The sequence below is a fragment of the Thyridium curvatum genome (assembly GCF_004353045.1).
Source record: "Thyridium curvatum strain D216 chromosome Unknown NODE_15_length_556224_cov_80.126021, whole genome shotgun sequence".
Lineage (NCBI taxonomy): Eukaryota > Fungi > Ascomycota > Sordariomycetes > Thyridiales > Thyridiaceae > Thyridium > Thyridium curvatum.
In genome coordinates, this window is record NW_022156770.1 from 497,329 (window position 1) to 521,682 (window position 24,354).

General features: G+C 55.3%; 12 protein-coding genes across 12 annotated transcripts; 5 read left to right on the top strand and 7 right to left on the bottom strand.

Annotated features, from left to right (window-relative positions):
* Positions 1–142: 142 nt before the first annotated feature.
* E0L32_003532 (uncharacterized protein) lies at positions 143–1,063 on the bottom strand (the record flags this gene model as incomplete). Its single annotated transcript, XM_031137843.1, has 3 exons — positions 143–461; positions 521–614; positions 766–1,063. The coding sequence occupies 3 exons, from the start codon at positions 1,061–1,063 to the stop codon at positions 143–145; spliced, it is 711 nt and encodes a 236-aa protein (XP_030998681.1).
* Positions 1,064–3,723: 2,660 nt separating this feature from the next.
* E0L32_003533 (uncharacterized protein) lies at positions 3,724–5,549 on the bottom strand (the record flags this gene model as incomplete). Its single annotated transcript, XM_031137844.1, has 7 exons — positions 3,724–4,277; positions 4,334–4,493; positions 4,553–4,759; positions 4,820–4,975; positions 5,044–5,142; positions 5,201–5,402; positions 5,488–5,549. The coding sequence occupies 7 exons, from the start codon at positions 5,547–5,549 to the stop codon at positions 3,724–3,726; spliced, it is 1,440 nt and encodes a 479-aa protein (XP_030998682.1).
* Positions 5,550–6,176: 627 nt separating this feature from the next.
* E0L32_003534 (uncharacterized protein) lies at positions 6,177–7,203 on the bottom strand (the record flags this gene model as incomplete). Its single annotated transcript, XM_031137845.1, has 3 exons — positions 6,177–6,825; positions 6,892–7,086; positions 7,148–7,203. 3 exons carry the CDS (start codon positions 7,201–7,203, stop codon positions 6,177–6,179), a joined length of 900 nt encoding a protein of 299 aa, XP_030998683.1.
* A 439-nt stretch (positions 7,204–7,642) lies between these two features.
* Positions 7,643–8,638, top strand: E0L32_003535 (uncharacterized protein; the record flags this gene model as incomplete). The annotated part of the gene is made up of 4 exons (XM_031137846.1): positions 7,643–7,733; positions 7,783–7,927; positions 7,989–8,148; positions 8,219–8,638. The coding sequence occupies 4 exons, from the start codon at positions 7,643–7,645 to the stop codon at positions 8,636–8,638; spliced, it is 816 nt and encodes a 271-aa protein (XP_030998684.1).
* Positions 8,639–9,023: 385 nt separating this feature from the next.
* E0L32_003536 (uncharacterized protein) lies at positions 9,024–9,845 on the top strand (the record flags this gene model as incomplete). Its single annotated transcript, XM_031137847.1, has 2 exons — positions 9,024–9,374; positions 9,432–9,845. The coding sequence occupies 2 exons, from the start codon at positions 9,024–9,026 to the stop codon at positions 9,843–9,845; spliced, it is 765 nt and encodes a 254-aa protein (XP_030998685.1).
* Positions 9,846–9,976: 131 nt separating this feature from the next.
* On the bottom strand, positions 9,977–11,507 carry E0L32_003537 (uncharacterized protein; the record flags this gene model as incomplete). Its single annotated transcript, XM_031137848.1, has 3 exons — positions 9,977–10,429; positions 10,499–11,249; positions 11,308–11,507. 3 exons carry the CDS (start codon positions 11,505–11,507, stop codon positions 9,977–9,979), a joined length of 1,404 nt encoding a protein of 467 aa, XP_030998686.1.
* Positions 11,508–12,083: 576 nt separating this feature from the next.
* On the top strand, positions 12,084–13,787 carry E0L32_003538 (uncharacterized protein; the record flags this gene model as incomplete). The annotated part of the gene is made up of 1 exon (XM_031137849.1): positions 12,084–13,787. One exon carries the CDS (start codon positions 12,084–12,086, stop codon positions 13,785–13,787), a length of 1,704 nt encoding a protein of 567 aa, XP_030998687.1.
* A 121-nt stretch (positions 13,788–13,908) lies between these two features.
* On the bottom strand, positions 13,909–15,501 carry E0L32_003539 (uncharacterized protein; the record flags this gene model as incomplete). The annotated part of the gene is made up of 1 exon (XM_031137850.1): positions 13,909–15,501. The coding sequence occupies one exon, from the start codon at positions 15,499–15,501 to the stop codon at positions 13,909–13,911; it is 1,593 nt and encodes a 530-aa protein (XP_030998688.1).
* Positions 15,502–16,326: 825 nt separating this feature from the next.
* On the top strand, positions 16,327–16,987 carry E0L32_003540 (uncharacterized protein; the record flags this gene model as incomplete). Its single annotated transcript, XM_031137852.1, has 2 exons — positions 16,327–16,532; positions 16,636–16,987. The coding sequence occupies 2 exons, from the start codon at positions 16,327–16,329 to the stop codon at positions 16,985–16,987; spliced, it is 558 nt and encodes a 185-aa protein (XP_030998689.1).
* Positions 16,988–17,233: 246 nt separating this feature from the next.
* On the bottom strand, positions 17,234–19,905 carry E0L32_003541 (uncharacterized protein; the record flags this gene model as incomplete). The annotated part of the gene is made up of 8 exons (XM_031137853.1): positions 17,234–18,014; positions 18,103–18,226; positions 18,292–18,421; positions 18,485–18,673; positions 19,254–19,367; positions 19,427–19,445; positions 19,490–19,696; positions 19,757–19,905. 8 exons carry the CDS (start codon positions 19,903–19,905, stop codon positions 17,234–17,236), a joined length of 1,713 nt encoding a protein of 570 aa, XP_030998690.1.
* A 495-nt stretch (positions 19,906–20,400) lies between these two features.
* Positions 20,401–22,332, top strand: E0L32_003542 (uncharacterized protein; the record flags this gene model as incomplete). Its single annotated transcript, XM_031137854.1, has 1 exon — positions 20,401–22,332. One exon carries the CDS (start codon positions 20,401–20,403, stop codon positions 22,330–22,332), a length of 1,932 nt encoding a protein of 643 aa, XP_030998691.1.
* A 401-nt stretch (positions 22,333–22,733) lies between these two features.
* E0L32_003543 (uncharacterized protein) lies at positions 22,734–23,924 on the bottom strand (the record flags this gene model as incomplete). The annotated part of the gene is made up of 1 exon (XM_031137855.1): positions 22,734–23,924. The coding sequence occupies one exon, from the start codon at positions 23,922–23,924 to the stop codon at positions 22,734–22,736; it is 1,191 nt and encodes a 396-aa protein (XP_030998692.1).
* Between the last annotated feature and the right edge of the window lie 430 nt (positions 23,925–24,354).

Here is a 24,354-nt window from a genome sequence, read left to right on the forward strand (position 1 = left end):
GCGCAGGGACAAGTCACATTCAGTTTTTATTGCAGGAAAAGCAACATGGATCTGGAAGAGAATCTCCATTTGATTCTGCCTAGTGCATGATAACATACTATGGAAGCGCTTCAGTCATTGCCTTCTCTGTGTAGTTCCAGGCTCATGGGTCTTGGCGAAATGGCCGCTTGAGGACGTTGCATTTGAGACCTTGGTCCTTTTGTCCCGTCCTATGCCTTAGGGCTTCAAAGGTGACCCCCTCGGGATCACAACCATCACCGTCAACATGAAGATTGGTAATGAATTCATACCCAACATGACGAAAGAGGTTGGCACCCATGCTGGTGGCCAGAACGCCCTGGCCAACATTGTCGAGGTCTGCCAGGTCGACTCCCCATTTCGCAATTTTGGACCCGTGTCCCCTTTTCCAATACGCGGGGTGAACAACGACTCGTTCCATTTCAGAGAGACCGCCAAAGTATCTGCGATGACCTGGTCAGCACAGGGTGGGTGAATCGGGTTTCAGGGCGAAGTTGTGCACCTTTTCGCTGCAGCACCGGCGACATCCTCAAAAGCCCGAGAACGCTGTCGGTCCAGATCTTTGTAGTCATACTTGGGGAGATCAGGGTACGGGTCTGTGTGCAGTAGTACAGGTAGTGTCAGACTGAAAGTGTTCAAGCGAGTGCAGGCGCGGCAGCAGACCTTTGCCATCATTTTGGAAATGCCCAATCCGCTTCGAGGAAGCCTCGAGCTTCCACACCCCCAAGCCTACAACCACAGGTGTACCTGCTGCCGGTGGGGTCCAGCCGTTGTCTTTGGGGATGACGGCAATGGTCTTGGAAGATTCGCCGGGGTCATAACCGTCGAGAATGACGAGGGCGATGTATTGGGGGTCCCTGATGAACTCCTGCACCTCGTGCCGGAAGCAGACAATGGTGCATTGCGGGTGCTGCTCGTGGGCCGTCCGCTCCCAGATGAACTGTTCAGAGTAGCGAAAACCCGCGGCGCAGACGATGCCCAATCGGAGAATGTCAGCGGGGGAAGCCAGTTTCAAAGGGCCGAAGCGCGGCGCATCCGACGCCATTGATTGAATCAAAGGAGAAACCAGACTTGGGTGCTACGGTCAACCTGTTAAGGCGAGGTGAGGTGAGGTGAGGTGAGGCGAGGCCCTTTTCCCTTTGGGAGAATTGTTTGTCTTGAATATTGCGAGCGAGGTTCTGGGGGTTTCTGCCCAATTTATGGGTGACAGGCCTTGTCCTTTTTTACCTGATCTGCTCCTTCAGGACCTCGTCTGCGTTTTCTGGGTGACAGACGGGGCAAGAGCTGGGTGGCTCACTTGATCCTGCCCTTTCAGGCCTTCACCCACTCAACCCATGACATCTCCCGCCTCGACTTCACGATACCAGCCAATCAGTTGCCACTTATCGCAACACACCTATCATGTGGTGGTGCATGCCCCTTATACAAGGCAATCTTACTCCCTCGCCAGGGTGCAGGCTGCAGCCCGCTGCCTGAGGCGCAGGATGTGTGATGGTACCATCACTTGAACATCGCAAGGGACTCCCGTGTGGCCTGCAACTCTTCACCGCCGCCAGTCCACTTTTATCTTTATGTTTCACGCGTGAAGCGTTATCATTGCTGCCACTTCATGTCAGCCACCCACCCTCCATCCTCGTGCGGATCAAGCATCTGCTTGCTCCGCATGTTCTAGACCGAAAGGAGGCGATGAATCCCACTCCTGCCGATGTCTCGGATCCAAATCATTGTCACGGTCCGCGCCCGTTGACCGAAGACTTTCAATCAACGTCGGGTAGTGCACCGTCGAGGCTCATGAGGATGCAACTGCCGCCAAGCTCGTCTATCTCTGATCACCCCTCAAAAATCGCACTTGAAGGCCTGCCAGGTTCTATTGAATCTGTCAGCCACCAGGGCCGACCACCCACCTTGGGATAGAGGCTTAGGTTTTGGAGACTTCACACCTCAAGTAGGCCCTTTTCTAATGCCGGTGGGCATATGGAATCACACCAGCGGCCTTTCTACCTCTGCCGGGCTCTTGGCCGGTGATGTCGTCAACTATCCCGCCTTAACAACCGCATTTATTTCGCAACAATGGATCCCTCCGCTTCCTACAGAGCCAGGCCCTTTACAGCTAGACACCTCCCACTTCATTCTACTATCTTTGCCACCTGGTGCTTCGAGACTTTCTACAGAGACGGTGGCCACAAGAACCGTCTTTAGAGATACCGGTACTCGCCTTTCACAACGCTCGTTGTCAGCCCATTTGACCCCGGAACAGCTAGTTGACATGTACTCGGGACAATCAGACTTCGATCACTTAGCTTGTAAGTATGACAATTGGCAGTTCCGAGATTATGGAAATCCATTCTCCGGCGGTCCTCCGACCTTGTCCTTCGCCACTGCCGTTATAACGCAATCGGTATCAGAATTGACAAGCCCTAATCTAGTGGATGAAACACTTCACACAATGCCATGTGTTCCTGGACACTTAGTCATTACCTATCCTCAACTCAGTTTGCCTGGAGCCAGTTTAGCTCAGGCTTCGTCTCCTGGGGAAGGGGGACGACCACTAGCATATCGATAGATATATCACCCAATGCACTAGTACCCACCAGAATGCCACAAAGAAACGGAAGGCGCAGTCTCCTGACACTCCATCTGCTCTCAAGAAGATGCGCGAGATTGGCGCGTGTATTCGATGCCGGGTATACCGGATGAAGGTAAATATCCTCAACATGGCTCAATATAGTCGGCTAGAGGAGATCAGCCAACTGATCACGACTCTAACAGTGCGATGAGAACGTGATTTGTGCACAATGTGAGAAGTCTCTTGACGGGGCTAAGGTATTCAAACAACTGGGCTTTCAGGTACAACTCAAGGATGGCCTCCCTTTCCGGGCGGGCAACTCCCGAACAGGCGAGTTGCGATCGACACCTCCAATCTTTTAGTGGTCCTACAGCCATCCTAAACCTCGAAAGATTCGAGTATCATTTTTTTTTTCTAGAGACAATTAGAAGGAATCATGCAGTTCCGTTTATAGACATCAAGTGTCGCAAATTCGTCCCCCTTGAGGATAAAGACGTCCTTGTGAACTCGACTGAGTCATTCGATGAGCAAGAAACGACAGCAACCGACCTTCTACCCTATGCATGCGTAAGTCAGACTAGCCGATCCAGTCATTCCTTGGGTAAAATGAATTTCATGACCTTCCTTCTTGGGCTCCACCCCTTTTAATCCATCCCTTGTAACAATTAAAGATCTGTAACTTGCAATCTAACCAACCATCTCCATCAAGTTCGATACTAGCACCAGTAAATCTCAGCATGCCATGAATGCGTATCTCGATTCTTGCCAACGAATTGCCGAACAAACTATCGATTGCAGGATGGAGGATGAGCTCATAAATTTAATACATATCGAAGCTCGGCAATATGCCCGGATTCATTCAGTCATTGCTCACTCGCAGCAACCCCTTTAACAACCCTATACTTATCAGTACGCAGACGATCCTTACTAACGCTCTCAAAATACAAGCCGTCGCACTTATCTTCGAATTCTTGCCGATTATTGTTAGGAATTAATAAGAAGTTCTATAACAAGAGAACTATCTATACCGTACCACTTTGGTCGGTAGCCCGTCCATAAGATCAGATCTGAGCCCAAAAGACACAACTCGAACTATTCCAATATTGAATTGAGATAACTCAACCGGTTCCTGTTTCGATCTATTTCTTCTCGTCTTGCGAGGAGTCATTGTTACCCTGTTCCTTCAAGCCCTCCGGGTCGATACCAATCTGCATATCATGCTCGATGATGACATGCTTCGGAATTGTCACTTCTTCCTCCTGGAAGTACTTGGAGTCTTCCAGAACAAACAGGGCCATGTATCCCATCATAACAAAAGCAAGGGCGTAGAATCCAAGAATGAGACCTCCAATTAGCACGAACGGGACTTTGCGGCTGTCGAGCCCAAAGGTCACGGCCTCGCCGGTGGCCATGATGCCTCGGAACACGCCAGCGTTGTTCGCTGCCAGACGAGGGTTGTTGGTCAGACATCCCAGGAAGTACATGACTATGTACTGCCAAAGGGCTGAAAATACCCAGTTGAGCATGAAGAGGACAAAGATTGCGGCGAAGCCGTTATCGTTCCAGTCCACAGGATCCGCTGGGGGGTTGTTTCGGTTGTAGGAATGATCCCTGACGAGTTGCCAGATCCACGATCCGATGAGGGGTATTCCAACGAAGCAAAGCCCGGCCACAGCTCGGCTCCGGCGTTTAACTATTCCTTGAGTTAGAAATCAACTTGTAAATATGGCGGTCTGGTGATGAACCTACGTTTCGGGTGGTCTAGAACCCATTGCAAAACCCATGCGACGGGAATCTGAAGGACGACAGCACAGAATGATAGCAAGCTTCGAGCCCTCAAACTGTTCAGGTAAACATTGACGGAACCAGCGTAGACGAGATAGGACTGAGCAGGTAGGAAGGCGGGAACCTAGCGAGCGTCGATTGTCAGTGGCGGTACGTCCAATAAAGAGATTATTCCCAACACACCATCAACCAAAGCCTCCAGTCTTTCAAAGCGTCAAGATTTCCCTTGAGTTCTTCAAGGAATGTGCGCGGCTTGATTTCGGCAACATCCGTACCATCACTTCGTCGTACTTTCTCAGGAGAAGCTAGGAGGAAAGCCATGGCGCATCCGACAAAGTCCATGGCAATGAAGGTCGCGTACACAGCTGGGGGAACACCGTCGCTGACATTCTGTTCCAAAGGGTTGCAGTCAGTCATAGTTTGCCACCAGCGAGTATCGCGATGACACACCTTGTTTCTGTTGATTAGGAGAGGTATAATGCCACCAATGACAGCTCCCAGAGCTTGCAGGTTCAGGGCGATCGCGACGAACTTTCCTCTTTCCTTCTCTTCAGAGTATGACATGGAGATATATCCTTGGCACACATAGATCAAACCGGCGGAAGTCTATACAGGAGGCAATTGTTAGCAACAAACCCAAATATAATAGCCCGGGCTGCGAAAGATGGACGTACCCCAAGACAGATGGCCGCAAAGAGAGGAAAGGCTGCCACTGCATACTTGTCAAAGTGCCAAAGACTTCCAATATACAGGATGTAACCGATAATGCCAAACTGTGCCTACGTTAGCAGGATGTGGATAATTCAGACCGCCACAAGCGGGTATGCTCACAAATCCAGTCCACGCCGGCCCGATCATGTTCAGAACCGTGCCTCCAAAGAGTGCACTCAGCGCGTAGAACGCACAGAGGACAGCATTTGCAGTGTTGATTGTCGATGCCGAGTTTGGTTTCCCGCCAGCGGCCCCGAGCATGTTCAAGGCAACATAAAGTCCGCCAGTGAGACCGATCTCGATGCCGATGATGAAGTTTTGCCTGTGTTCGAACCCTTCGCGTTAGTCCGTGTCCTCGCCCGCAAGACAGACCGTAGGCAGGGAAGTAGTCAAGCATCCCAACTTACCAGTATGGCGAGTGAAGCTTGGCGTTCGCCTTTTGTTTGAGCGTCATTTTGGGTTGACCCATGATGTGACTCGTCCTGGAGAGGTTGCCACTCTTTCAGCCAGTGGGGAGAAGTGTAGATGAAGGGTGGGATTCTATATCCAGTCTCCAGGACCCAATGCAGACAAACCTGGAGTAACACTAGGGGTTCAGGAGACGAGACTGGACTGTCGAAGGGTACCAATTCCAGCACCTACCCGCTTCCCCGTGCAATGATACCTGGGGTTATTTTCCCAGTCCTCCCTGCTGAGCAGTCACATCAGAAGATTGGACACTTTTTCCGCGTGATATGTGATTACCGTGCGCGCGCTGGTCCGATGTGCGCGTTGCTCCGAGACTATTTGTGTGCGCCTTGGTCCGAGGCCCCACTGCGCGGCCTTGGGATCTGCGCGGTTCCAAGCTTTGCCGCCTTGCCATGGCCACTAGAAAGTGGGACAAGTCTGATAGGAGAATCCGAGGCCTGCCAGGGGTTAGATGGGGAACAGAGACTGTGAGGAGTGTGTCTCGTCCAAGATTTCAGCGATATCACCTACGATGTGAATGGGGAGGGTTCACTTGGCATGTTTCCAGAACAGTGGTATCATTTGAACGACCAGTCACTTCTCATGTGGCTCTACCCTGCGTGTAGGCTTGTGTGATTTGCTATCGATATTAAGACGCTCCTCCTTGTACAGCATGACCGGGCAACTTCCCACTCTTGAACTGTTCTGCCATCTCCCCAAGTGGAACCCACTCGACCCCGGGGTGGGTGTTGATGTAGTTGATCATCCCCTCTTGCAGCAGCTGCACGTGGGCCTTGCCGGAGACTTGGGGGTGAATGCTAATGGGGAAGATGAATGAATCATAATCTCGATAGAAGAAGTCGAACTGTGCCTTCCAGATCTTGAAGACCACGTCCGGGTCGATGAAACCACTGCCAATCCCCTGGCCGATGTTGAGGGGAGGCCAGTCGTCCAAGTGCCAGTTTGCGGGAATCTCAATAATGCTCGAGTCCTTCAGCGCAGACATGGGGCGCATCCACTCCTCGGCCTTTTTGCTGTAGTCGGTCTCGATATAGTCTGGGTTGTACGGCAGGTAATAGGGCTGGCTATCGTGGTGCATGAAGGAGTGGTCGTACATAATACTACTCTCCTCGAGGATCTTGACTGTGTTGGGAGACGTCGTCCACGCCGGCGCAGTCCAACCATGCGGAGGCTTGCCGGTTATTCTGGTGGCCGCCTCGATACTCTTCTGCAATACAGCACGCTCCTGTTCTTCGGACAGGCCAGAAACGTATTCGTGCGTATAGCCGTGAAGGCCGCTGGGTAGTTCTACCTGTCAGTCTTCCGGCGATCCTTCCTGTGCTCTGGAGGAACCTGCAACTTACATCTCATGACCTTGCTCGTGGACCTTGGCGACCTGGCTCGGGAACGAATCCATGGTGTGCCCGGGAACGAAGAATGTAGCTTTGATATTGTACTTCTGAAGCATTTTCAGGACGCGGTCCAGGCCGACTGTTGCACCAAAGATGCCTCGAGAAACATCGGTGGCATCTGCGCGGCCTTTGCCAGACGTGTTGATCCTAGATGTTGGTCCAAGTCAGTACTGCACGCACGAGGCCGAGTTTATCGTGCCTAACATACCATGAGCTAACAGCATCCAGATCGATGCCATAACCGCACAAGACTTTCTTGCCCATAGTGAAAAGTTCTTTTCGTGCTTGAATTAAGGAGAGCAAACGAAGAGCGAAAACGTCTCCCTCAAAGTTCGAGGGAATGTCTGAGCCTCCCAACAAGCAGACATGTAGAAATTAAAAGCAATGACAATCCCTTTTCTCCAAGTGATCGCCAGCCTAAACACTAGCCTCCACATGTCATTCCGTCTGCCGCACCAACAAGCAAGATTGAGTAATGGTGATCGCTGTGTGGGCTACTTCCCCATTCCAGGTTCCCCGCATCCTCGGAGCTGCGCGCAGCCCTGGCGACGTCACCATTGCTTGCAACGTCAGCCGGAGCTACGCGCAGTTTCAATTGTCCCTTGGCTGGATCTCAAATACATGTATCAAGAACCAGGAGACGAGTAAACATCTTGACAGACCCGATGTAATTTGCCGCATAATTGACAGGGTACAACGCAAGATGGATCAATTCAACGCGGATACAGATACCTACAGGTCGGTGACCATCAACAGCTTGTTATCTCTGGCAGGAAAGACTGTGGTTGTTACTGGTAAGTCACCAATCCTGTATTAAATGGCCTGCAGCTCACAGAACCTTAGGGGGTTGCAGAGGACTTGGACTGAGTATCGCCGTTGGCTGCGCCGAGTTTGGGGGCACGGTCGTGATAGTAGACATTCTCGATGAGCCCAAGGAGGATTTATCTCGTCTGAGAACAGAAAATAACATCACACTTCATTACAGACAGTATGTAAGACCATTCCCGAACAAAAGGGCACTTCTCAAAGGCTAACACAAGATACTACAGTGTCAATGTAGCGAGCTATGATGGACTCCAGTCTACCTTCGCCGAGATTGCAGAGACCTTCGGCTGCATTCAGTGTCTTGTCAATGCGGCAGGAGTTGGTACCGGCGGTCCCTTTCTTGAATGTGGGAAGGCAGTCATTGACAAGATTTTGGACGTCAATGTGAGCAACATCTGCATGTCACACAAAAGTCTTTGGACATATAGCTGACCCGATCTCATTCTCCGTCTAGGTAAAAGGAACGATATTGGCAACGCAACTTGCTATCGAGCAGATGACGGATAAAGGTGTAGAGGGGGCTATAGTCAACATATCTTCCATCGGTGGACATGCTGGCATCCCCGGCCAGCAGAATGCCGCATACTGTGCCTCTAAAGGTGCCATCCTTGGCTTTACTAAGTCACTTGCTGTAGAGTTTGCCCAACGCCGCATTCGCGTCAACAGTGTAAGTCCGGGTTTCTTTCTGACAAAGGTCACACCAGGCTACGTGGAGAGAGACGTTGAGAGACTAAAGCTCTTTGAGAGCTTAGTGCCCATGGGACGTTTTGCCGATAGGGCTGAGCTCAAAAGTCTTGTTGCATTCCTCTTGTCACCAGCAAGTTCCTATATCACTGGAGAGGATATTGTCATCGATGGTGGTGTGCTAGCCTGACCACAAAATCTAGATATGTCCATCCAGTGAATACAGTGTTGTAGTAAAGAATGAGAAGTATTCTGTTGGCTTTGTGCATGTTTGAGCACCCCCACCAATACTGACATCCCCAAAGAGACCCCAATCCTCCAAGTGGACTCCGGGGAACAGAGCGGGAGGATGGATTCCCAAGATCCCCAAGCCCCCGCAATCACCTCGGAGGAACGCGCAACCGCGCCGAAGGCCCCAAGGCAGCCGCGGTCAATGTCCATAGGCAGTAATTCAGTGATTGTACAGTAAACTGTCAGGGTATAAGTTCCGACAGGCACTCTCTGTGTCTCTCCTAACGCCTAAGTTGCTTCCATTGGATTCTCTTCCAAGCGCTGGCCCTTCCATCCCAATAACCATGACCGATCAACCTCGGATCCTTATTGTTGGCGGTGGCTCGGGAATAGGCGACTGCATTACAGACTTCCTCGTTCGGAAGCATAATGCCAAGGTCATAGTCCAGAGCTTGCACGTATCAGACCGGGTCGAAAGATTAGCACGCCAGGGCCAAATTATCCTTGTTCATGGCGATGCAACCAAAACAAAGGTTTTGGATCAGACATTCAATGCTGTTCAAGAGAGCCTCGGCGGTTTGGATGCCCTCGTTATCACCATGGGCGTCATCGGGGAGATCGAGACCGTGAGCCGCATGGATATGAGCAAGATGCGCGCAGCATTCGAGGTCAACTTACTCGTACCAGTCCAGCTTGTGAGGGTCCTCTGTATGCTGAAATGATTCGATGTCCACGAGTAACTTATGTTCCAGTGCCAACAATATCTTCCCTTGCTCAAGAAGACTCACGGCCGTATTATTGTCCTTTCATCCGCCGCGGATAACGAGGTCAAATACGCGGGCTGGAGTCCGTATTGCTCAAGCAAGGCAGCACTGACGCGCTTCATTCAAGTGCTGGGCCACGAAGAAGACGACGTGCGCATCTTTGGCGTTTACCCGGGCCTCACCCGGACGCCTATGGTTACAGACTTGGTTTCGGGGAGGTTCCGCGGGAAGATGAAGGATGACGAGATTGCAGAGTTTCAGCGTCGTGACCGCGACGGCGAGATAGAGCCCCCCGAGTGGACAGCAAACGTGGTTGCAAAGCTGGCGGTATCTGCAGTTCATGCTGGGGACTCTGGCTCCGTTCGCTGGTACCATGAAATTGATCCCAATTACAAGGGGTAGGAATGCGGAGAGGCGCGTGGTTCTGGTCGCGCACGTAAAGGGCTACACCCTAATAAGCACCAGCAGAGACAGCGAATTAAATAGTTTGCCGCGCTGAGCCAACAACGATGATCTGATGTATCATGTAACTGTCATCCGGTCGTCTCCTCCAGTTTATGTATCAGTGACACACACCCGGGCCATCTTGCTCTGTGACGATCCAGAAGGAGCAAGCCATGGCGATAGGCGGCGGACGAAGGCTCATTCGAACAAATGCTAGTTGCTTTGAAAACCCAGTGTGGGAGGAGGCAGGTCGGTAAGCACGGCGTGGTGTAATACGTGTTGATTAGTGATGCTGCCGCTGTTTGCGTCGTGCCAGAAGTGTTTGCAAAGCTTGCTTCAGCCATTGCTAGCTGTGTCTGCCGTAAGACAGCCAGCAAATCTGGGATATGGAGTTGAAGTTGGTGAATCACGATGTCCAACTCGTCCAGGCTTGGGTTGGGATAGGTCTGAGCCTCTTCAGAGGACTTTCGACGCTGAGTGCACTGAAGAGAAAGCATCCACCATAGGAGGTCAACAGGTTCTCGTGATCCAGGATTTGCATCCTGTCATCAAGTTCTGTTAGTAGCCATTCATCATACTCCTCAGCAATTCTGCCGTCCGGTCAAACTCACGATTGTAGGCAGGAGCCAGGGCCTGTCTAGAGTCAGAGCTACCTGACGTTCCATGCATATGACTGAAAGATATAATTTGCGTAGAGCAACATCTTCTGTTTTCTGAATGCCAAGATCAAGGCATAGCCTGGCTGCTAGGCTGATGAGCTGTGTGAAGTTGCCTTGTTTAGGCACGAACAAGCTGAAGAGAGCCAGTAGAGCAGTGCTTCGCAGGGTTAGGACGCTGACATTATCTGTTACATCTTGTATTCTTTCCATGGCTTTCTCGTAGAAGTTACACGCTAGAGGGATGAGATCTTGCGCTCTTAAGCCTTGATCTGACAGTGATGCACATGAGATAGCGCAGATCATATTCTGGGTGAAGTCTCGTGATGATGACGGAATGCTGCGGGCTTGTTCGCTGCGGCTGACCTCGAGATCTCTGACATCTAGAATAGGGTAGAGGGCGTGTATATGTGTCGCAAAGTGATGCGAAAGATGGTTATGCAGCTCACTTGACATTCTGGGCATGTCCTGCTGGTTGGAGAGCAGTTCGGCATACAGAAGCGAGCTCAGATCGCTCCCGGAGTCAAGTCCCACTGGCTGCTGCGGTGCGGCTGAGGATCTGGGTATGCAAGCACTTTCTCCGAAGAACAATGGGATTGCACGAGACGGAAATGCTGTCTTGCTGTCAATGGTTGGTGCCCCCTGTGCAATCTTATTCCTTTCTCTTCGTAGTTTCTGTAGGCGCTGCATGAGCGGAACGATGGCGCTGGCACAAGACTTTAGTATCAAGAGAACCGTAGTTGCATCCGCAGCTGCTAACACACCTTCGCTTCAGTTCGCTGCCGAGAATGTGATCGTGATAAACGCAGTCTTCGACGCCAGCTTTCGCACAATTGCGACACCTGGGGAGCAATACGTCGCATTTTCTGTGTTTGGCTCGGCATCTGAGACAAGCAGGGAGATTCGCTAGCATCTCACGCAAGTCCTCCGGGTATTCTTGCTGAACTTCTCCCGTTGTCGCCATCTCTATAGTCGCGGGAGAGGGAGGATGGAGGATGGTGAGAAGGCGCCAGACAAGATGACAGCAAATGGCCGAATACCTAAAGCTGCCAAGGCACTGTCGGGTCCGAGAAACACGGATAGTGACGCTACCCAAGGGAGACTTGGCTCCACATAGCGACCTCAGAGTAAAGTGCCCGCCCACGGTCCACGCTCGGGCAATTTTGTACTTTTGCGGCTTGCCAGTCAGCAGCGAAGTCCTGGAGCATAGATCTGGACACATCTACGCCCTTCCAAATGCAAGCATCAGACGTCAAGAGGCGGATACGCTCTTGTGCCTTGTGTCGGAAGCGCAAAGTCAAGGTTTGTGCTAAGACTTGCCACCACCTCTTTCTCGTTTCTCGTTGGCATCATCGTTAACGTTTACTCTCAGTGCGACTTAACATCAGTCCCCTGTGGCCCTTGTGCCAAATTGGGGGCATCGTGCCTCGGTGGGAACGATGGAGATCCTTCTACCCTGCAAAGGAACCCGAGAAGCATATTCTTGTGGCTGCAGAACGAGATTCGTGACTTAGAGGCTACGGAGGAATCGAGGCCTACTATGTCGTCTTCATTGCGAAAGTGCCAGGGCTTGATGAATTCCCTCGCCTCTGATCTGAAGGAGGCTGGAGAGTCCTCCACATTGACCCAGGCCGTCTCTCGGGACATGTTATTTCCCCGGATAGGTCTATCTCAGTCCGTGCCGCTTCCGGGTTTCGTCCTCTACGCCGAGGCCCGACTTCCTTCGGTGGACGTAGGCGGAACCGGGGAGAGCTTCTCGCGGAACGACGCGGCGATCCCGTCAGACACTGTCGGTCCGGGCACCACAGATCCTCTGCGGGTGATCCCGACACAGGTGGTAGACTACCTACTCGAGATCTATATCTCGAGATGTATGGCATCGCACCCCATCTTTTACGAGCCATGGCTTCGAGCGTGTCATGCATCCGTCATCCATCCCGGAGAGAGCGGCAATAACATGGCTCCGAGCACACCTTACGAGCAGTATACTATAAGCCTGGTGATGGCAGTAGCCTTATCCACTGCAGCACGTTCCAACAGAAGGGAAGCCGGCGAGATGGCTTTCGAGCTATTTAAGAACGCACTGAGGCACATGTCAGAAGTCACCACCAATGACTTCGCCGGCCTGCAAGCCCTTGTCTTGCTGCATTCATACGCCGTCATGAACCCAACGGCAGCTAACCTTTACTTCCTCGGCGGCTATACCACCCAATTATGTATCGACCTCGGTCTTCACAGGGAAGACTTGACCTCGCAAAGTGATGACATCATCGCTCGAGATATCAAGCGGCGCGTTTTTTGGACAGCATGGGAGCTTGATGCCTCAAGCAGCGCTGGGTTCGGGAGGCCCTTCGCCCTGCTTCCCCAAGATATCACCACGGGCTTCCCGACGGACTTTGCAGACGGTGCTATTGGCCCGGATTATATTGATGAGCGGGGAAGCAGATCAAAATTCATCTGCAACCGGGTCCGGGTATTCCGTTTGATTGAAACAGAGGTTATATCAATCCTGTTCCACGATCATCCGTTTCCTCCCGGCATGGACTCTCACGAAACTTGGGCCGCGGACGTCGAGGCACGCATGAATGCCTGGTTACAAGACATTCATCATAAGGCACTGTCCAATCAGGATGCCCAGCTGAGTGTCAAGTGGGAGGAGATGGCTCTATTCGCAGAGATCGCCACGCCCCTGATCACAGTGGATCTATACCGCCCCTGCCCGAGGGTCAAGACACCGCAGCTAAACCATCTCCTCAAGGCGTTTGAGGCCAGCATCCAAGTCGTCCAGGGCTATCGTAGGCAAGCGAGCACGGCATTTGGAAGTCCAAAGTACACCTTTGGCCCATGTCATCACGTCTTTGCCTCAGCCATGGTCTTTCTGCATGCCCTCCGGACTTGCCCGTCCGCCCTAAGGTCTCACTACAGCGATCTCGAGATGGAAGCCTCGATGACCGCCTTCTCAGACTTTTTCGCCGTCACTGCTGAGCGATGGCCTGCATCCTTGAAGTGCCTCGACGAGTATCAGCGCATCCTTGAGCCTCTGAAAGAGCGGTACTTTGAGGCCGAGCGTGCACTCAGCAGCATTCCCCTAGACGATCTACTACCGGCCAACGGTTTCTTGGGATACGAGGACTTTGTGATTGATTCTGTCACTGCTGAAGATTTCACTAGTTACTGGACGGGCCAAGAACTAACTTACCTCGACTGGGCAGACCATTTTGATCTCGAAGGAGCCGCTCAATAGATACCCAGATCATATTATATCATCCCAGATGTTCCTTTGTTAGGAGCCTAACGTCGTTAATCATCCCGACGCTTCCTTCATTATCATTAATATTACGGCTGTCCATCTCTAGATGATAACCCTATTCTTCATCCGACGAAGCACTCTTTGCGCTATGAAGCCGTATAGTTATCTCTTGGGGATCCTGTCTCCACCGTCTCACAAACACCTCCGGATCGTCTTCTGGGATTGGCAGTCCGACCATGCTATCTTTCGCCTCTTGAGGAACCACATGGGGCCTCCCATCGATAGTGCATATGTCGACTGATGATATGAGACGTATCATGAAGGACATGGCAATGTTGGCCGCCAGGAACCTCCCAGGACACATGGCACCAAACAGCCCAAACATCTTCATCTTTCTCCTCTGGCTCTCGTCCAAGCTCCCGTCGGCCTTGAGGAATCGCGCTGGCCTGAACTCATCCACATCATCCCCCCAGACTGCCGCATCGATATGGTACGGCCGCAGCGGCGCAACCAGGATGGTGCCCTTCCCCAGCAACCACCTGCTAGCTATAGTCGTGTCGCTCTCGACGTGTCTAGCAATCGAGAAACCGCTATGGCAGCGCAACACCTCCTTCCACGTCGCCATCAGTTTCGGGCACCTGGTGGGCACCTCGGCCAAGTCAATCTCGCCTCCTACGCTGTCGGAGTAGGCAGTAAGTTCTTCCCGCATACTGGCAAGCCATTCGGGCTCGGCCACGAGATGATGCACCGTCCAAGCCAGCCCACCCACGATATTCGGCAGTGCCCCAGCCAGCAGGAGGAGCTGAAAATCTGTCCAGTCCTCCGGAGCAGCGCCGTGTGCATCGCAAGCTGATCGTAATCGCCCTAGGAGACTGTCGCTAGGATACTCTGCAACTGCTGCGCTGCTCTTCAGTGCTTCTCGTACGAAGCGCCGCGACTCCAGCAGCTTGCGGTCGATGAGGAGGCTCACGGGGTTGCTCAGAGCTCGCATGTTTTGTAGCATTGACTTCAGGTGGAACAGGAATTCGGACTCGCTGAAAGGGCTCTTCTGCGAGGAGCTCTCGCCCCAGAGAACGCTGCCGAGGGCTCCCACTACCGTCGAAAAGACCCATTCTTCGATTCGAATCTTGGCGTCGCTATTCCGATGTACCAGATCGGAGAAGGCGTTATGGATGTGGTCATCGAGCCGCAGGACGTACCGGCGGAGGTTGCGATTAGGGATGAATTCCTCCCGGAAGATGCGAGATACTTGTGATCCGAATCCGTGGCTCTGCTGAAGCTCTTCCCTCAGCAGCGCGCATGAATGGTCGCCAAAGGCGAGGGCGCGTCTGAAGATTGCAGCCACGAGTGAATTGAGCCGGAGGTGCCGCACCTTGGGCAGGTATTGTCGCAGCGAGGGCTGAACAATGGTCAAGCTGATGGGTGCTATCCTTATTGTGAAGATCGGCAGCTTGGTTGATCGGCACAGATTGCTAAAGTAATCGTGACCCTCTCTCATATAGTTGACCGCGTGGCCGATAAGCGGAACGGTGGTGGGCAAGAGGCGAGGCAGGACGACAACGTCGACACGAATCTTCCTTGGCTCGTTGTCAATGAGGTGTTGCGCATATTGGCATTGCGCGCAGAATTGTAACAATTGCAGTGAAAGTAATAGAAGAGCACCTGCTACGGCAGCAGGATCAACATTCTGAAGCAGAGCGTCCAACATCTCGAGGGTTGGTTGTATCAGAGCATTTGAATCTCAATATGAAGTAAGTTTCGACGATGGGAGCCAGGAACCGACACGGAGCAAATGGAAGAACATTGAAATGAAGAGCAATGCAATTACTATCGCCACGAAATCGAGCTGAACCCGGGGAAATGAGGCACACTTGCAATTTCTAGAGAGGCATGGGTAGGTTTAGTTTGGCTATCAGAATCCCTGTGGTCGAAACCGGCCTAGACACGCGGACACAGCGCCATAGTTTGCTACCAAACGGGCATAACGATCCGGAATGGGAGTAGCCTGGTGAACTACTGATCACGGAAGCTGAACCAAATTGCTAGGGCTTGGAGAAAAGCTTGGCTTAGGCTTTGACCACGCGGGTGGCACGCACTTTGGAGCCACTCCTTTGTCGAAAACATCAGTCTTCTGTATGTGATAAGTCTACTTTAGCGTGGCTAGAATCAATAGTGCGGCCCGTAGCTGGAGCTGACACAATCTAGGCCCGAGATTTGGGTTTCCCGGATTGCGGGGATCTCCAGATTGGACCTAGAGCTTCCAATAGTCTGCTCAACTTTGCAATCAACAGCTCAGCCCAGCTCGCGCTGGGGCTCAATTGCCTTTTGAACTCTACCAAAAGGACTAATCATAGACCATGCTATTCTTTGTTTCTCGATGGCGCAAGCCATTCGCTTGGCTGGTATTTAAGAGGACGATGCTGTGGCGTTGACGGTTTCCCACCTAGTTCATCCCTACGATCTTGCATACCAGATTCCTTTTCCCGGTGTGAGAAACTGCCTCGTGAAGCCAAGACTCCCTGATCTTGTCAAGATGAAGTTCTCTCTTCTCCTGCTTCCCGCCGCCTTCTCGGCCGTCTACGGAACGCAGTTCATGGACCGGCGTGCCGACAAGCACTGCGCCCCGGGCAACAACTGCCAGCGCGGCGTCGGCGGCACCAACGGCGTCAAGCCGCCCCTGACCAGCCGTATGGCCGACTGCTCCAAGCTGAACACTGTGACTGTCAGCCCTTACACTATGTATGTCTTGGCGATAGCCCAGGCCGCCCTCTCCCGTCCCCCATGCCTCCTCTCGGCAGCCAGTATTGCTCGAGCCCACAGAAAGCTGACAGGAGTACACCAGCACTACGATCTCCACGACGACGGTCCTCGAAAGAGCGCAGATCCCGACGGCCCGGCGCGCGGCTCCCCCGCCGCAGAAGCGCCAGGACGCCGGCGCCACCACCATCGAGCCGACCGAGGTCCCGACCTACGCCACGTACTGCAAGTCGGCCTCGGCCTACTACAGCGCCTGCTCGTGCGCCGGCGTCACGGCCGTGACCACGACATTGCCGACACCGACGTCGTACACGTCGACCACGACCGTCAGTATCTGCCCTGCCAAGAGGGCTGTCAAGAGGGCTGCCGGCGTGTTTGGCTACGAGATGGCCGAGGACTTTGACCACGTCCAGTGGGATGGCATCAAGCTTTTCTAAAGAGGGCGGAGTTGGAGAGGTCTGTAGCTAGGATGGCAAAAGCGGATATGGAAGGGGCATGGAACATGAACGAAAACGGAATCTGTACATATTGTACATACCGAATGCTTGTGAGCATGCTGTTGCTCTTTGGAATGGTGGCTATAAGGCGAAATTAGGAGTTAATATCTTCGACATGTAACATGCCAATGAAGTCTTTATTTGACAGGATACAGGAAAACGCAGAAAGTAGCCGTCGTCTGTTCGTCACAAGATCTCCGCTTCAATGAGACTTTCCATCCCCATCTTGAAGCTATAAACCTGCACAATCCCGAACCCGGCCCGACTCAGTATCGCCTCCCAGTCAGCCCTCGTGCGCTCGCGCATAGCCCCCAGCACGAACACGAGCTGGTCCATCGAAGTCGCGGCCCAGGACGCGTCCCGGTCCGGCACGATGATCTCGTTGATGAGCAGCCTCGAGTATCCCGGCCGCAGCGCCGGCTTCAGCTGCTCCAGGATGCGCAGGCACTCGTCGTCGCCCCAGTCGTGCAGCACCGAGTGGAGGTAGTACGCGCGCGCGTGCCGCACGGGCTGCGGCGTGAAGAAGTCGTGCGCCTGGGCTTCAAACACCCCAGTGCTACCTGCTTCCTTGCCTACGGTAGATATGACCTCGGGCCGGTCCTGCAGGATCAGCTTGCCCGGGAGGGAAGGATGCTTCGCCCTTAGCTCCCGCAGGTCGTGGCCCATCCCGCCGCCGACGTCGACGAGCATGGCCTCACTGATGTTCGAGTCATACCCAGCTGCCAAACGCTCTTCTACGGGGTAGAAGCCCGGATCGACCCAGGCGGGCTTGCCGGCGCGGTAGGCCGACATGTAGCTGTTGAAGGCTTCGAGGTAGGGCGGATTCTGATCAAGCCAGGCAAAGAATGGCAGCTGCGTCTTGTGCGCAGCCTGGAAGGGCCCGTCTGTGAGGCTCGTGGGCAGGGCGTAGCGCGTGCTCCTGAGGTACTCTGGGAGGGCTCGGAATGAGGGGCCCGCGACGTCGTGTCTGGACGCCTCTTGTTAGAGCCAACCTCTCCACGTGCAGGTGGCGGTGTAATATATCTTTTTGAAAAGGAAGGCTGGGCAAGGCTTACGTGTAAATGATGCCGTTGCGAAACCTTGGCTCGGTGAGGGCGTTGCTGAGAGGCGTGGCAACGACTGAGTCTGCGCCGTTCTCTCCCACGACTTTCATGGCCGCCAGATGTTTCAAAGCGCGTGCTGCATCAGCTTGTCAGTTCAAACGCAACCTTTGTTAGGCACCACCGCTGATGACAGCTTCATACCAATGAGCACGGGATCCGCGCCAGTCTTGACTGCCAAGTCCGCGGCGCGGATGCCTTGAGAGCCACTATCTCTGATATGCTCGAAGAGATCAAGGTCTACAGCTATTCGGCAGTGTGCTGTCCTCGCAGGCTATAGCAGACCTCTAGTTTTAGTCTTTCCGTCTCTTCAGAAGACTTCCGGAGGGAAGCTCACCTCGGCCCACCCCATGCGCTGTATTGCCTCACTAGGCAGCTCCAGGCTTGATATCAGAGCATAGCTCAAGTCGATGAGCTGCTCCCGCGCGCCGGGTTTCCCGCTCGCATAGTTGTCACCAGCTGTCTGGAGCCGAGCGAGCACATCCGTAGGTGGCAGGAACGTCATGGCAACGAGGTTGATATCAGTCTAGCGGTTGGTTGGTCCTAGAATCAGATAGTTCAGTAGCAGCAGCTAGAGGCTGTGAAATTCAATAGATGGATCCTCCGAGTCTACGAGCCGGTTATATATCCGATGAGTAGAGATAGATGACGAAAGGGATAGAGTTGTGGACTTTAGGTTCCTCGTCTCGGCTTCTGACATAAGACCTAGGCTGGAATAGGGCAACAATGGTGGATACATAAACAACGGGAATTTCGAGTAATAGCAACTAGGACAAACTCAAATATACGCTTAGTTAGTTCTACGCTTTGCAAGATCTATTCTGATAATGGTGAGAGATGAGGGTTACTCATAGTTGGTGCATCGAATTGACCAACGTCCTAAAAGTCTATGTGAGCCAACTTCTTGATGTGCTCAGTGCATGTAGCAAGATAATATGTAGAGTAAAGGATTCTAAAGCCACATGGACATACGTATCGTAATTAAAAAAAAACCATTCCTTAATAGAAACTGCGCTTGATGTCTCCTCTCCAAATCCATTCGCAATGACGAGACTATTATCCGAGCTCGAGGCATCGAATTCGACTCAAGCGAACCTTGACGGGACCTGACTTGCCTGAACAGGACCAAAGACCTGCACTGGCCCGTCGTGAGGCCTCATAGCAACGGTGTGCTTGCAGTTTGAGCAAGTGTAGTAAACGTTCTCACACCAGCCCGCCAGCTGGGGAACGCAAGTCAGGCATATGCAGAACAGGCAGCACACCACCGAAGCAAGCCTACCAGGAAGTGCATGAGCAGGCTGAATTAAGAAAGGAACATGCTAGTTGGGTCTGGAACACTCACGCCTGCGTGCCCGAGCCTCGTTTGCTCAACACCGTCTGCGTCCTGCGCTGGCAGAAGGGACAGTCGATCCACTGCGGTGAGTCGCCGAGAAGCTGCAGCGGCGTCACAGTCGCCGGGTTCGGCACTGGGGTGATCATGGGCTGTCCCTTGAGTTCGGAAGGTGCCAGGGTTGCAGCTGGAGACGAAATGCCGGGCCCGGCTGGGTCTCTGTAGATTGTGTGTTAGCTACTCCGTTGAGATGCATGAGGGAGTAGGCGGATTCCGCACTCGGATTGAATCATGTCAGGAGGAAACTCCTTTGGCGGAGCCGTGGGCAGTGGTTTCCAGAGCGGGCTCGTTGGCTGCGGCTGATCAATCCCATCCTCGGGACTCTTTGCATCGCGGGACGGTGCATCTTGATGCTGACGAGACTCCATATCGAAATGGTCCAGCTAGTTAGATGGGTTTGAAATGGCCGATAGTAATGGTGATAGGAATGGCGATTGCGATGTGATAGTCTTCATGGAATGAGGCATCAGTGTCAAAGTCTAGAGCAAAAGGAGCCCCCGTGGCACAAGCGATGCATTCTATTTGTATTTACCCCCTGTTGTGTTAGGACATCGCCGCAGGGCTTAGCCGGCGAAGAGCACTTGGCCCCATGTAACCAACACCCGCAGTGTCACGCCAGATTTCCGATGATTTGCCACCTCTCCGCACCGCTGTCAGCCCTGTGTCCCGCCCGTGCCAAGAATAGCCAAGAATAGAAACTCAGGCATTATGATCCTGATGGGTTGTTTGCTTTCTTGATTCGTCCCAGAGAAATACATATTGAGTATCTCCGGAGATCTTTATGCTAACAGTGATGCATTCGTCGATCGTTTGAAGAAGCCTATATGGAGCCCCCCGAGATGGCATGATGGGATGAAGGCAACATGCGAGTACTAGTCGCAGCCACTATCAACGACCCGTCGGGCCCGTCGATGGTCGACCTGGACCCCGACGGCGACGTTCAGTACGCCATCCTCTCGCACACCTGGACCGGCAGCGAGGTCCTGTTCGCAGACATCGTGAACGGCACGGGCGCCGAGAAGCCGTCGTTCCGGAAGGTGCGGTACACATGCCTGCAGGCCATCGCGGACGGGCTCGAGTACGTCTGGATCGACTCGTGCTGCATCGACAAGACCAGCAGCGCGGAGCTGTCCGAGGCCATCAACTCCATTTACGAGTGGTACCTCAAGGCCGCCGTGTGCTACGCGCACCTCGAGAGCGTGGCCCGGGACGCGAGGCCGGCGGACGCGGAGTCCGGCTTCGCGCGCTGCCGCTGGTTCACGCGGGGCTGGACGCTGCAGGAGCTGCTGGCGCCGGCGGACCTGGTCTTCTACTCGGACGACTGGGCCCGGCTCGGGGAGAAGGCGACGCTGAGCCGGCCCATCGCCGCCATCACGGGCATCGACGAGGCCATCCTCACGGGCCGCCGGCCGCTGCGGTCGGCGAGCGTGGCCAAGCGCATGTCGTGGGCGGCGCAGCGCCGCACGACGCGGCCCGAGGACGCGGCCTACTGCCTCATGGGCGTCTTCGGCGTCAACATGCCCATGCTCTACGGCGAAGGCGGGCGGGCCGCCTTCCTGCGCCTCCAGGAGGAGGTCATGAAGCACTCGGACGACCAGTCGCTCTTCGCGTGGGTCGACGCCGACGCCTCCCCCGGCGCGCAGCACGGCCTGCTCGCCCCGTCGCCCGGCGCCTTCGTCTACTCCAACTCGGTCATCCCCTACCAGGACTGGGACCCGCGCCCGCCCTACTCCATGACCAACCGCGGCCTGTGCATCGACCTGCCGCTCAGCCGCCTCGAGCAGCAGCGGGATGATGGCGGCGGCGGCAACGGCGACAATGGCGACGGCGACGACGTCTACGTCGCGGCGCTCGACTGCCCCGCGCCCCCGGACTACGAGGACTCGACCTTCCTGGCCGTCTACCTCCGCAAGCTGTCGGCCGGCAGCGACCAGCAGTACGCGCGCGTGCGCGCGGCCCAGTTCGCCAAGGTCAGCCGGCGCGGCGCCCTGCAGCGCGTCTACGTGCGGCAGGACCCGACGGCCCGCGCCGCCGAGACCGAGGGCGTGTTCCCGCACCACGTCCTGCAGCTGCGCGCCGGCCCCCCCGCGGCGATGTACCGCCTCGTGGGGACCTTTGTGCCTCCCGCGCCCGACGACGACGGGGAGGGGGACGGGAAGGACGGGAAGGACGGGGAGGCAGTAGCAGCAGCCGCAGCAGCAGCAGCGAAGAAGCTGCCGGTCCCGCCGACGCCTCTCCCCATCATGTCGAGCAGGGCGGCGGCGGCGTCGCGGGGCTGGATCTCGGGCCTGACGCGGACGACCTTTCTCGCGCGCAAGGCGAGCGGGCTGCTGGCCGTCGGGCTGCTGCTGCTCCGGGCGGACGGCGAGCGGCTCGTCGTGCTCCTCGGGTCGGCGGGCAAGTTCGAGGTCGGCTTCGACGCGGTCGAGCTGCCGCCGGTGTACGTCTCCGGCAGCGACGACGGCAACAAGAACAACAACAAGAACAACAGCAACAACCCTCGCATACACACACAGGGGCTCGGCTTCGAGGACCTGCAGAGGAGGTTCTCGCCGAGGCCGCCGGGCCGGCAGCTCGAGCTCCTGTGCCACCGCGTCGACGTGGCCGTGTTGCCGATGGTGCACGGCTCCGGCAAGTACTACATGATCGACCTGGACGTGCAGGCATGTGGAAGCTCGTCGGTCACGCGGGAAGTAGTGGACGGCCTCGTGGACGCGTACCAGAGCGCGACGGGCAAGAAGAGCCAGAGTGAAGCCAGGGGTACTTCTATATGGCGGAGATTGATCAATCATTAGGCAGACGTGTCGCTGGAACCAAGCGGCGACATAGTAGCGGGAGGGAAGAGAATAACAAGACAAGATTAGCATGAGAAGCGTGGGTATATATTGACTCGAGAGGCGATGATGGCCTTGCAAAAGCCACATGCAAAACTATGTATGTATGTAAAACCCAGACTGTGCGTCGTTGTCTCTATGAAGCCATTCTAAGACGGAGAGCCGTTTCCCAAAGCCACGACGAGGCTGTGATTCTCAAAAGCACACACACCTGCAAATTATCCCTCCCAACCAGACTTTCGAGCAAACAAGGCCCGTTCCCAACTATGTACCATCCCAATCCCAAATTAAACCCAAACCCCAAACCCAAACCCGGTCCATTTCACTCTCCCCATGTTAACCCGGTTTCCAATTGCGCTCGCTCACCTCTTCTTCGACCGCCTCGCAAGCTCATCGACCAAGAACCCGCCGAGCGCAGCGCCCATACCCCCCTTCCCTCCTCCTCCTCCTCCCGACCCTCCACCGCCACTCCTCGAAGACGACTTGCCCCCCCCGCCGCCGCCGCTCTTCTTGTTGAACGCGTCCAGCGCCGCGGCGCCCAGGGCCGCCGTCGCGATCTGCCCGCCCTTCTTCTTCCCGCCCCAGCTGCCCGGCTGGCCCCGCAGGCTGAACGCCTTGGCCGCGCCCGCCTGCACGGCCGCCGCGGCGGCGGCCTGGAAGGCCGGGTTGGTCCACAGGCCCGAGGCGTTGAACCCGCCGCCGCCGGCACCGCCGCCGGTCTTGTCCTTGGCGCCGGCAGCTCCGGCGGAGGTCGTCTTGCTGCGCTGCAGGTTCGGCCTCGGAGGCGCAGGGTCGTCTCTCCGGCCGGGCCCCGGCCTCCGGTCGCGGTCGTACGATGACGACGGCGCCGGTGCTGCGTCGCGCGTCGACGCGCTGCGGCGCATGCGGGGGCCCGGCGGCGGCGGCGGCGGCGGCGAGGGCGAGAGGGAGTGGTGCCGCCGCTGGTGGCGCCTGCTGCTGCGGTCGTGCTCGTAGCGGTCCCCGACCGGCGAGGGCGGCTCCGGCGCCGGCGGCGCGCGGTACGACGACGGCCCGCCTCCTCCTCCTGCTGCTGCTGCAGGTCGGCCGTGGCGCGTCGAGGGCGGGTAGTACCCCGGAGGCGGACCGCCGGCGTCCCCGTCGTCATACCGGCGCCGACCCCGTCGCGGGGGCGGGCTGGGCGAGCGGCGGTACGAGGACCGGCGCCTGGGCGGGCTGGGCGACATCGACGGCGGCGGCGGCGGTCCGCCTGCGGGTCGGCGCGGCCGTGCGCCGCCGCCGCGCATGTCCTCGTAGGGGGAGGGCTCGGCGTAGCTCGACCGGCGGGGCGGCGGGCCGCCGCGACGGGGCGGCGAGTCCTGCCTGGGAGGAGGAGGAGCGGGGTAGTACGGCCGGCGGTCGTAGTCGTAGGGCGGCGGCGGCGCGCCGGCGGCTGCGTAACGGCCTCCTCCTCCTCCCGGTCCTCCGCGGCGGTGCTGGCCGCTGCTCGTCTCGGAGCTCGAGTCCTCCACGCCGTCGAGCCAGCCGTTGACGGAGCGCGTGAGGGGGTCTTCCTTGTACGGGCGTCTGGGCATGGTTGTGTGTGTGTGTGTGTGTATCTTTTTGATGCCTCACGCCCTTCTTCTGTGTTGTATGTTCTGGTGTGTTGTGTTGTGTTGTGTTGTGTTTGTCCTGTATGGGAAAACGTATGTAGCCTTTGCGCAAGGATGTTGTTGTATGGTGATTCCTCTAGTGTGGCACCGAAATCGAGACAGCAAGTAGATGATGGGTGAGTAGGAAAAAGATGGCGATGCGAAAAAAGATAAATAATAACAAAAAGTGGTCTGAGAAAACCAAAAGGCCAAGGGAATCTCGCTGTCCCGGAGCGACCTATCGGGTGTTACGGACAGAGAGAGCAGTGGCAGCGATGCGATGGTGTGACGTTTGAGGCAGGCAAATCGGACGTTGGTTGCGTTCTCTCTCCGGCCAGACAAGCGACAAATCCGCGGTGCTACTGTAGAGAAA